Below are 12,378 nucleotides of genomic sequence, written 5' to 3'. Positions count from 1 at the left end.
ACATACATTTTTGTACACACATAGAGATCACGGACACAGAACACAGCACCAACTCCCCGTCCCAGTTGATCCAAACAGATCAACTGAGGATTGAGATTGCCACTTCGTTCACACTCATCCGATAGGATGAATTCAGAGGAGGCAATTTGCATCCCCATCAGGATGCTGGTCCTGGCAGAGAAATTCAAACCCCAGCACCATTCCAACTCACCACCTAGCCATTTTGCTGCTACCACCAAAATTTGTGGATTTGGGGTTAAAAAAAATGCTTGGGGGACCAGGTCAGGCTCAAGGGCTGTGAGTTCACTACCCTTGCTAGACTTCTAATCTTCTTTAGAATTTCTGTCTGAGATCACCCATTTAATATTCCCCATTAGAGTGCATGGAACATCTTTTGACCCTACAATTCTTGGTGCTGGCCCAGGCTTGCAAGTACACTTGTATTTTGGCCTCTTTGTTTGGATTTCTCTGCTTCTTTCCCTTTTCCTCCAATTTTTCTAAATCAAGCTCATTTGTTTGATCTAGCCTTTCCTTCTATATATGCTTAAGGCTGTTAAAATTCTTGGTTCAGAATTTATTGTTTCACACTTCCTCTTTGTCCCCTTATTTCACCATTCCTGTTCTTTTATATATATGTGTATATATATGTGTGTATATATATGTGTGTATATATGTGTGTGTGTGTGTGTGTATATATTGATGGTTGGATGGTGTTCTCGAAGCTACCAGCATGAGTTTGACCAAACTGCGGGAGGCAGTGGAGGACAGAAGTGCCTGGCGTGCTCTGGTCCATGGGGTCACGAAGAGTGGGACACAACTAAACGACTAAAGAACAACAACATATATATATCACATCTCACAACATCTAGTAATTTTAGGTGCTTCACAAATAAAATATGACACTGATTATGAGGATTCCGTTTTTACCAAGTCCATCATTGTTTAGGTCACGCAGGTGCACATCTCCTCCGAAGCGTGAAAATCTCCTGTCCCCGCTGAAAGTGCTCAGCAGAAATGGCTTGGCAGGGTCCGTCAAATCATACATCAAAGCAGTTCCTGCTTGGTGCAGCACTGAGCTTATAAATGCAATCCTAGATGTGCTGTCTGAAAGAGCCAAGCAAGATGCTGGGGGTCACACTGCTGTTCCTGGGAGATGGCAACGATAATTGGCATTAACAGATGGGCACTGTCTACGGCAGGTTATAACCGGAATTAATAGCAAGGAAACTTTGGCTCTGTCATCTCCATTTTGTGAAATTACACATTAACTTCGCAATAACAACAAAGGGTCCACTCTCAAAATCATAAAGTCAGCAACATTCTCAATCCAACGTAGATGATATTTCTTCATCTGGAGGCAGCAGTGGAGCTATAGCTCAGTGAGAAAGTGAATGTTCTGTATGCCTGAGGTCAGCTACATTAAAGGAGTTCAGGAAGCAGGACTGAACAAGACTCAGGAGAGTTTTAAAGCTAAGTCATGGACAAGGTGAATCAATGGTCTGACTCGCTGCAGAGCAGTTTGTTACATACTAAACCCAACTCAATATAGTCTTCACTTTCACGTGACGTTGGGCATATGTGGCCCTCCCATAGTAAGAGGGGATTCCTGTACACCAGGCATAGGCAAACTCCGGCCCTCCAGATGTTTGGGACTACAATTCCCATCATCCCTAGCTAACAGGACCAGTGGTCAGGGATGATGGGAATTGTAGTCCCAAACATCTGAAAGGCCAGAGTTTGCCTATGCCTGCCGTACACATTTTGAAGACAGTTGACTGGATCACCCTTTATGTTAAGTATGCGACACCACAGAATCTTATTCATCACCTGCTCTGGTGTAATTATCTGAAAGCAAATGTGTATAGAAAATTGACTTTCCCTCATATAGGATTTAGTTGACCCAGAAAGACAGACAGATATGAATAACAGGTGTGAGAAACCTCAAGTTGCAGCTGCTGCAAGAACCCTTGGTTTTTCCTTTACAGGTAGAATTCTGGGTGCTTTTTGAACTTGGCACTTTTTTCTGTCACTCTGCATGACAACCAAATGTTGCCTTTGAAGCCCTGTCAAGTCAAGGCTGCAAGGGAAAATTCTTCCTCTGCAGCCCCAGCTTGAATTCAACACAAGTTCTGTGTGGCACTGTTGTCCCTCTACATTCTGAAACAGCTCGTGTGAGCAGCAGAACTGCAGACTCAGCTGTTACCTGCTGCTCTGTTAAAGCATGTTGTTCCTCGGTTTGGGGTTGGATGGTACATACATGCTGTGTTTCAGAACTGCCAACATCCAGTCCTTAAAGCCTTGAAAACAGGAGAGCAACCAGGATTCCCCCCCCCCCTGTCAAGAGCAGGATTCTCTTAGAGTAATCTTTCAGCAGCAGACTGGCCCAGAAATGGCAGTGGGTAGAATCAGAGGTCTCTTTCTCTCCTAGTCCTCTTTTCCCTGCTGGTTAAACCTTCCCTGCTCTGCAATTCCCATGATGATTGACTCCTGTTTAACTTTTAAACAATTGATCAGTCTCATTGGTGTATTGCAGAAGTAAAACCACTGCAAAGAAAAAACTGACTCAAGGAAAGTACTGCATACCTTGTGATGGTGCACCAACTACCAACACTTGCCTGGGGATTCCTTCTACAGAAAGGAAGCCGGTGGCCAAGGATGAACCAAGTCTCCCCATTTCCTGTGTGTCAAAGAAGAAGAAGAAGAAGAAGTAGTTGGCACCATGGCTGGAGTCTTCTTTGTATGTTTTTATATTTGTCATTTCAAGGGGTACCAAAAAGACCTACCCTATCTCCGGTTAAGGTAAACCAGCTCTGCATGCTTGGTGGGATATAGCCGTATACCTTTCCAACAGTCATCTTGGTATCTCGTAAGACATAGCAGCTTAGACTACTGCACACGGTGGTCAAAATATGAGGAACATTAAAAAAGAAGAAGAAGTAATTGCAAGAGATAGCACCACCACGGCAAAATATTCTTGGTTCAGAATCTAAAGTATCTGGAACGTGACGTCTTAATTTAAATAACAAGTTTTAATTGCAAGAGTTTCTGCAGGATTGCATTCCCCTTAAATAGCAAATTAATAGTTTGGGGATTCTCCTGGACTCCGTATTATCTATAGAGATTTAAGTGGCATTGGTGGCAGTTTAGGCTGGTTTACGGTCTGCCACTGTAGCTAAAGAAGGGGTGTTGCTTGAGTTACATATGCCTTAGTTCTATCCAGACTAGATCGCTGTAATTTTCTCTGCTTAGGGCTGCCTTTAAAAACCACTTTGGAAACACCAACAAGCAGACACTGCAGCTGCTAGAAGGCTTGTGGAGGCCAGGCATTCATAGCAAAGCTGTACCAGATGCATTAGCTGTCTATTTGTTTCAGGACCCAGTTTAGAATGCTGGTATTGATCTTTAATGCATAAATTGGAAGGAATGCCTGCACCTATATGACCTTGATCAGGACTTAAGACTGTCCTCTTCCCAAGATTTATCAGACAGGTGAGCATAAGATCAGTGCCTCTCCAGTAGTGGCCCCACATTTTTGGAACTCTCTCCCCAAAGTAGTAGTGCATATGACCCAACTTTGTTAGTCTTTAAATGGACCATAAACAAATATTTATTTCTGTGTTTTATTAAATGACATACTTTTCCAAAGAGATACTGGAGAGTTTCTCTATAGGAGGATTGTCCCAAACCAGTCCCCAATTCTCTCTCTTCCCCCACCCCCCGAATGTCCAGCTTGCAAACAAATAATAACATGCCAACAAATGGAGGGCCATGCAGACTGGGGGAAAGCTATGGCAGACAGAATGCAAGCTTTACGTTGATTAATACTGCTTTACATATATAGGTTGCATCCAACTAAGTTATACTCAGAGTAGACTCACAATCAATGGACCAGACTTAGTCATTTCTATTAACTGAAATGGGTTTACTTTGAGTACGATTCTAACATTGGACACATAACCAATTATCTTTAATGGTTGGGATATATTGTTGTAAACTGCTGTGTGAAACCTGTGTTTGAAAAGTGGTCTATAAATCATCGTCAGGGAGCATTAGGAAAAGAGAGGTATTTGGCTTGTTTGAAACAATCTCTAATAAGCAGAACAAGTATTAAAACAGTACACATTTAGAAATAATACTAACCTACTGCATAGGGTTAGTTTACATTTAAAAGTGCACAATGTTAGGCTGGGTATGATCACATACAAACTTCTAAAATTAAGTGCAACGACCGCTCCCCACTTAAAACGGGGGGTGCCCTTTGCGGGGACGCGTGCAGCCCTGGATCTGGAGTGGCCCCATAAGCATAGGCTTTGCCTTCCCTCAGGTGGGATACCTGGAGGTCCCCGCCTACCCCAGTGAGTTGTCCAATCCCACCTGGGGGAAGCGTTGCCAGGGAAACCAGGCCAGGTAGGGGGATAGATTACCTGCCCACACAATAGAGGGTGGATCTTAATTGGTAATCCTCACTTGGCTCCAGAGCTTCTCCCACCCTACCCACCCTCAGTTAATGTCTTCTTTTGCAGGTTAACTTTTCTTCATAGGTTTTGCAGGTTAACCTGTCTCCACAGGTATGCGGGCGCTGCTACGATAAGGTCGATGTTAAAGGGCCGGAAAGGAATTTCCCTGCATTGGCAGGTTTTGCCTTTCCCGTAGCAAAACGTCACAACTTCGGCGGTATCAGGCCTTGGGCGGAATCCTTTAGTCCATCTTCCTCTTTGCGGCGGCGATACCAGGGTTTCCCGTTAAAGGGGTTTTTGAAGGGAGGCTTTGGCCGTACGCCGAAAGGTCGTCATTGCTCTCCCCTGCAGCGGCGTAACGGGGGCGGCTATCTCTGCTTGAACATATGTTCTCCAGAGCCGGCCCATCCCCCCCACACACACTGGATAACCCTGATGCTCCCTAGGTCCCCGGCTGGGGACTAGGGAGGGAGAACGCCCAATGCCTGAGCCAAGGTCTACCCACATTTGAAATTTAATAAAGTTGTGGCCAATTTAATCCCATAGCACGTTGTCTAGAGTCGTTATTCCACATGACGGGGGGGGGGAACCACTCGGGATCTGGGGACTCCGCCTGTCCACGCAATATACCTTCTACAGTTTTTCCAAGAAGGACTGCCGATAAGCAGCAAGGTTGTATTTTGAAGCTGGACACTGCTGAGTGATGATCCAAACCATGCGTAATCCTTTTCTCCTTTTACTATCCAGTCAGCATCTGATAGGAACAGCTGGTCTGATAGACCAAACAAGAAACAGAGGATAACATACTGCTGTTTCTGGTACATATCACTTTATGAAAGGATCATGGTCTTCTGGTTTGTTCAGTCATACTGGACTACCTGGATCATAATTCTTGCTATTCTTTAATACATGAAAACTAATGTTGAAACTTGAGTCAGATCAAATTGTCTCTGCAAAGATGCCAAGGGTCAGTTCAGTTCATCAAGTGATGCAGCAGTCCTATACATGCTTACCAGGGGGTAAATATTCAGTAAGACATACTTCTGAGTTGGGATACATAGGGTTGCACTGTAAAACTCCCTCTAGTCTGTTTTGACTCAGAAGATTATGGAATGGTATACAAAGCCTTCTGCATGAATTCATACTGGATCTTAGGCTGAGGGTCCTTTAGCTTTAAAAGCATTGTCCGGTGTTTATTACCAGCAATATAACTTGGAGAAAGATTTAGACTATTACTGTGGTTTTGTCTTACGATGGATTTGAAAGGGAGCTAATAGAAGACGCAAGAAAAAGTAGCATATGAAATAGCAGAAATAAATTCCAGCAAAAAAAACCAAAGTCACCTTGGCTGCTTCTATTGAGAAACGAATAAAATGAAGCCACAAATCCTCTTTGTTTCCCACCACCAGCTGCGTAAGGAGAACCAACTACGAGATCATTGTTTCCATCACCATCAAGGTCAGCTGCCAGCAGTGACCAGCCAAGGTTACAGTATATTTCCTGCAAAAGGAAACTGAGATTTTAGTAGGTCTTGCAATACTGGAGTAGGTGCAGGGCATTAAGTTGCATCTCACTATCCTTCAGTCTGTCTGGAAGCCTTGTATGCCTGAGCCCACCTAGTACAATCTGTCGGGCCTAGTAGTTGCTTGTCCAACTCAAATCAGTTTTCAGAGTCTCTCTGAGCTTGTGCTGCAGCGGCTATAAACTGAGAGGAGGAAGACTGGAGAACAGAAGGACAAGGAACCTGCAAGCTCCAGATAAATAGTTTCTCTAAACTGAGAGAAAACTAACAGTAAACCATCACTTAGCAGAACCATGGCTGAGCAAGAAGACAACTCAAGGGCAGATCTGATATGTAGGAGATGGAGATAGTTTTGGGAGTTCCTTTCTGCCTAGGACAAGCACAAGTCAAGGCCTGTGTCTGACACTATACAGGAAGGTGTGTGTTTTTTTGTCAGGAACCGGGGAAAGAGAGTGATTTTCTTTCTCTTTCTTTTTTGTGTGAACTAACAGCAGTCAGTCTTGAAAGTCTGTACTATAGACCCTATTGTGTCTGTACTATAGACCCTATTATGATGTTCGGATGGCAATATCTTGGCTTAAGACAAGATAGGAAGAAGTGTTATCATTGCATCAACAACCCCTTTGATTCTCCTTCCACATAAGCAAATGAGGAAGTATTCTGTTAACTACAGTTTCCTGTTTCATTTAAAGCAGATAAATATGATTAACAGCTTCAGAACAAGCCAGGATATTGAGCCATAGTTTGAAGTTGGCTTGTTCTGAAGCCATTAAGCATAATTTCAATTTAGATGGATCAGTAAACTATAATTAACCAAGGAATTTCTTGTTTGTTTGCTCATACACCTGCACAAACTTCATTCATGTAAGATTCATTCGTATCATGGTTTATTAAGTCCAAATGTGACCCTAGTACACACAGAGGAAATACAGAATCCTTTTTCTTCAATCTTACATCATTGTACTTAACAGTGCTTCATAGAAGTACAGGAACAGTTATTGGCACACATTGGTACACACAATGACATTGATTTAACATATTGTGTGCCAATGAAGCAATAATAAATCTATTATAATAGAATCCACACGTATGTTTATTCTGGATAGATCTAGAGAAACCCTAGATTTAATTTCTTATATGTTTGTATTGCATTTCATCAGCAAACTTACTTGACAAGCTATGGTGACATTTGGTAGGCTGTGGAAACCTTGTCCTCTATTGCCAAAAAATACATATACAGAGCCCTAGATCAACAGAAAATAAAATTTTAATAGGGTATGAATCAAATCCAGAATTTTTATTTTTATTTTTTAAAAATTCAATTTCACCTCATCCTTTCATCTTCACATGAACCTGTGTGTCCAGGTGTACAACTGCAATCTAGACTAGTCTAATCATTCAATTTGAGATTCACAGATATTGGCGTTCACAAAACAGGTTGGTCCTAAGATTGTCAGTCAGATGATGCATCTGCTATTCTGTCTGCTTTATTTCACTTGGGCCATGCTAACGTCCCCTCTTATGAATCACCCGTATTTACTAACCTGCACTAACATTTTACACTGTAAAAATGCCACACACACATATTCTTACCCTGTAACTGAGTTCCTGTGATCCTACAGACGGGGCTCCCACTGCTAGATCCAACACACCATCTTCGTTGAAATCTAGAACTGCTACTGCAGAACCAAACCTTGCTGAAGGCTTAAAAAGAAAGAAGCCTACATCATTATGGCAGTCCAACACCCATTTTAAAAGCTTATCTGTCTTTTTAAGGAATACCTGCTCATATAACGTTCAGCACAATTGCTCAACATTTTTGGATTTTTTGTTTGTTATTTAGCTTTTTTTTTAATTGTGACAAAAGACTGTATTTTAAATATGTACTTTAAACCCAGCTCAACACTCCATTCCACCATGCAAATATAATACTCAGGAGAATGGCCAAACCCTACTACTTTCATTTAGCTCATATAGATCCCCAGTAAAGAGTCCTTAATAGTTTTAAGCAGCAACGCTCTTTATTCACAATGGACTTTTATCTTTAAGTGATATAGATTAGAAATGAAGTTAATGGCATTGCTAGTAGAAAAGAAGATGCCGCCAGTCTTTCAGATGACTGGAAACACAAGCAAAATGTTTTCAATGACCAATGTGTGACTTGTTTTCCTACCTTATTCCCCTCCAGAATGCAATCTGCTTCCTGGTCTAGGTCCAAGTTTGCATGAGTCAAACCTGATTCGTTGCCATAAACAATATATACACGGCCTATCTGAATGTGTCCCAGCCGGCTGTATCCAGGTGCTCCTGTCACCAGGTCATCATAGCCATCCTGGTTTAGGTCAGCAGAAATCAATGCCCTGCATATTGAGTGAAATAATTCCAATTACTATTTTGGTTTACATTTGTTTAAAATTTCCACATTTTCATTTGCAGATTTTCAATTGTCTATATAAAAGAGTAATTGCCGTGGTAGCCCTGAAGAAAGGTGAGATCCAAAACAAAATCTGATTTAATTTTTTTATTATCCCAATCCTGTATCGACAGGATTACATGCCTTTAAATTGCAAATAAAATGGCTTGGGTTTCCCCCTCCCCCCAACAAGATAATTTCCCTGCATAGTTATTACATGCAGGTAGGATAAGCATCCAGGCAATAGTTTTGAGTCCATACAAGCTGATCTCTCAGACAAAAACAGAATGGAGAAATCAGAACTCAGAACTCACCACCCAAGTCTAGCATATGGAGTTTTCAGAAAATATGAAGCACTGGGTTTGGTGACATGCTTTGGTGACCCTTGTGCCGTGACTGACAACACTCTCCTCAAACCTTTTGCAGTGGCACTATTGCTCAACTGAAGATAATTCTGGGGGGGAAATGCATAAAGGAATATTCAAGCACATTCATAATTATATTTTGGTTGTTGACCCAGCAAGGACCCAATTTATATTTAGTGCAATACACAAGACTCACTGCAATGAACAGGTGCCTCTACATTTGCAAACAGTTAGTGCTGTGCTGAGAATTTATCCTACTTTTTTGTTTTGTTTTTGCTTCATCATTGTCTGTGTCAATGAACAAAAAAGAAATTGCATTAAAAAATTATCAAAAAGGAGAGAACGTTTTGGTGAAATTGTCACAGGGAGGGTGCAGGGTTTTATTGTCATGCTTTCCTCACCTTTGAAGTGTAATCATCCCGAGGATGAGGCAGATAAATGGAAGCCTCTTTCTCAGAGGAAGAAATTTTTTTTAAAAATGGAGGCTAGATTTTGGCACATCACTACACAGCTACTGTCAATTTCATTAGATTTTTTTAAAATTATATGTACTACTACTACTATACACACAGAGAGAGAGTGTTTTTTTCTTTAAAAATGTTTAGGGGTACTCTCAATTTCCTGATCATACTGAAATACTGCCCCTCAATGAGACCACACTTACATTCACAAAATGTTCAGGGGTATGCATCCCCCCCAGGAAAAAAGCACTGTATATATGTACTATGTTATCAGACCCTCCTCTAGCTGTATCTCATGACCTCTTGAAAGAAAGGAGATTGTCTGTTGTCCAGTAGGTTAATTAAACTCCAGCGCAGTGCTGCTAAAATATTGAGCCATTGTTACAATCTCTTGGCTGAGGCCAGTTTACATATTCTACTATACATTTTGACTCAAAGGTTTACTTGGAATCACATGACAGGCACCTACAGAGTTTCCCATAAGCTACAGTGAACAGAAATATCTCACAAATGGTAGCTTCATACTGAGCGCTTTACATGAAATGCACAGAACAAAAAACTACTTCGTATTACCTGAACATAATATATAGGTTTTTTGTGGGGTGGAGTGGCAAAGAATATGTAGAAGGCAACTTGCCAACAAACAAGGCACTGGGTGTCCAATGTATCTCCATATATATTTCTATCCCTTACCATTAATATCTAAATGCCAGAAAGACTTACTGCTGTCCAAGGTGGCACTTCAAAATAAACTCCTCGCTCTGTGTAGCTGATATTTTTTTCAACTGATTTGGCCATTGAAGAAGACGTTTGTCTGTAGTGTTCAGTTTTGGACTGTTTGATTCTGTTGAAATAAGGCAATAACAATTAGACATTTGCTTCTGGGAACATAAAAATGGAATAAATGTCACTGATAGCCCTTTACAAGAGATTACAATGTAATAAGTGTTTTAGTTAAGTACAAAACTGGAAAAGTCCGATGTTTAAAGCGCAAAATGTACACAAAGGTTTTTTATGGACATTTTCTGGCAGTACTCAATAGTTCTGTGCTTTAAGTATTTTAAAATTTTTATTAAACATTTGAATGATCCAATTTAGTATTTCACTCAAAACTTAGCCCATTGTGGTCTCTGGTGTATTTATGGTTGTAATTTTGGCAACACAAACTCTCCGTTTTGTGCTGACAAGTATATGCCAGCTTTTTACTAAAAAACTAACAAACCATTTCCATTTGTTCCATAAGAACCATCTTCTACAAGGCCAGAGGTAAACTTCTGTTTTTAATTAAGTTATTCTAACAATATTTTCAGGAGAGCCAGCCAAATGGGTGGGCCCCAACCAGGGATGCTATAACAGTGGATTTCCTGCATCAGTAGTGAGCTGAACCAGCTACTTTTGGAGGTTTCTTCCAACTACACAGTATTCATCAAAGGAAAATCATAAATGAAAAGCTTCAAGTATTTGAAAGTTTGGTGATGCTGGCTGAGAACGTATCAGCGGGGAAGGTCCAAAGTTCTACAGTATGGCTTCCACTAATGCAGCGAGGCTGTTCCATCTTGCTTTTCCCACTTCCACTCCTACACCCCCCAAATCTGCTCTGGAGATTTCTCTGGAGATCTCCTATAGGAAATGCAAGAATATGGGTTTTTTTCTGATCTAGATGATGGGCCAATTGCAACAGAAAGAGACATAGGATGTAGAAGGCCTGAATTTTGTTTAATGGAATGAACATGAAAAAGACAAATATTGTTCAGACAACCAATCAAACTAGGCAGACATACGTTACGTCTTTACTTACATGACAGCATTTGTTTGTTCATCTTTACAGCGTATATACAAAGGATTCTCAGGAATAAAGCAGCCACTAAAGAAGAAATTTTCAAATAATTATACTAAATGCATAATTTTAAATACTGACTACTACTTCATAAGTACCCAGGGTGCACAGTACAATTCTATACCTCCCTGCTGCTCTCAGATACCAATCCTGCTACAACGTACAATGTAGCTAGATTCTGCACAGCAGCGCTCAAAATTTGTCGGAGGATGACCTGTGGCACAAACTAGATTTAATGAACGTATCAGAGCGCTCTGTAAATTAATAGTTAAAGTCTTTTATATATCAACCTTTTGTGCTCTTACACACCCGCCCAATGATCCTATCCCTTTTTTTAGCTTCTTTTAAATTCTTATAGACTTTCATATTCACATTCTGTTTTAACACCTTTTAGCTTTCCAAAACACTTTTCAGATTTTAAATGACTGTATCCTACCCTTTTATGCTGGTTTATGTCCGTAATAAAGATTTGCATTGTATTGTATTAATTAAACCACACAACTATTCCTCTCTCAGAATTAACCAGATGTCCTTAAACTCGTTTTCTATAATTGCAAACATAATCAGCACTTCATATGAAATGTTAGAAGGCTAATGGGTGGCTATTACATGTGAATTATTATAGCGTCCACAGCTCAATTCACAACTTATCTGAACCACTGTTTTTAGATGAAAATATCTGCATAATTTTATTATTGGTTTAGAGTAGTATACCCTGGTCTAGAGAGGTTAAACCAGCACCTCACCTTGTTCCATTCTCTAACATTTGGCTTGTTAGCTCAAAAATGTTATTTGATGAGAATGCCATATCATCCACACCACCGAGAAAATATTCATGGAATCTGTTCACCAAAAATGGGGACTTCCTGGCATAGATGGGGTAAAGCTATGAAAATGGAAATGCAAATTAATTAGATAGATGAGAATTTCAAGAGTAGCATTCAAGAAAGCTTTTTTCAACAAAAATACATTACCTTGGCGACAGTGATCATTTCGCCAAACCTGCAGGAGAAAGTACAGTATTCTCTATTTACCATCCGTGTAGAACTTTTCAGTGCACAAAACACTTTTTATATACACCTATGTGCTTACTTTGCTGTTGTTGTTTTTTATATTGCCTTGAGTACCTCTATATAAAGATAGCTGACAGTTTAAATACAGACATAACATATTCAGTTCTTAGCTGATTATTAAACTCACTGCTTAATAGCTCCACTGTTAATGGGGAGGGAATAATTAAAGCAATCCATATAAACAGTGCTTTTCTCTGGGGGGACGCAGGGCGACGCATACCCCTAAACATTTTGTGAATCTAAGTTTGGC

General features: G+C 40.5%; 1 protein-coding gene across 11 annotated transcripts in view; it reads right to left on the bottom strand.

Annotated features, from left to right (window-relative positions):
- GPLD1 (glycosylphosphatidylinositol specific phospholipase D1) overlaps positions 1-12,378 on the bottom strand; it is a 234,000-nt gene that overhangs the window by 211,324 nt on the left and 10,298 nt on the right. For 5 of the 11 annotated variants that reach the window (XR_014566200.1, XM_083746904.1, XM_083746905.1 and 2 more), the window contains 13 exons: positions 12,030-12,057; positions 11,802-11,941; positions 11,017-11,082; positions 9,942-10,065; positions 8,707-8,846; positions 8,153-8,339; positions 7,573-7,683; positions 7,149-7,223; positions 5,801-5,957; positions 5,088-5,229; positions 2,784-2,889; positions 2,584-2,677; positions 928-1,104 (listed from right to left, as the gene is read on the bottom strand). Coding sequence is in view for 10 of the 11 variants with exons in the window: in XM_083746904.1 (XP_083603030.1) it covers positions 928-1,104; positions 2,584-2,677; positions 2,784-2,889; positions 5,088-5,229; positions 5,801-5,957; positions 7,149-7,223; positions 7,573-7,683; positions 8,153-8,339; positions 8,707-8,846; positions 9,942-10,065; positions 11,017-11,082; positions 11,802-11,941; positions 12,030-12,057 (1,547 nt within the window). In the remaining variant the exon portion in view is untranslated. The remainder of the gene's footprint in view (positions 1-927; positions 1,105-2,583; positions 2,678-2,783; positions 2,890-5,087; positions 5,230-5,800; positions 5,958-7,148; positions 7,224-7,572; positions 7,684-8,152; positions 8,340-8,706; positions 8,847-9,941; positions 10,066-11,016; positions 11,083-11,801; positions 11,942-12,029; positions 12,058-12,378) is intronic. The other 6 variants (XM_083746908.1, XM_083746906.1, XM_083746913.1 and 3 more) reach the window with 3 other exon arrangements.

The sequence above is a fragment of the Podarcis gaigeae genome (assembly GCF_964106915.1).
Source record: "Podarcis gaigeae genome assembly, chromosome: 7".
In the NCBI taxonomy this organism is placed as follows: domain Eukaryota; kingdom Metazoa; phylum Chordata; class Lepidosauria; order Squamata; family Lacertidae; genus Podarcis; species Podarcis gaigeae.
This window is presented reverse-complemented; position numbering and strand designations above follow the sequence as displayed.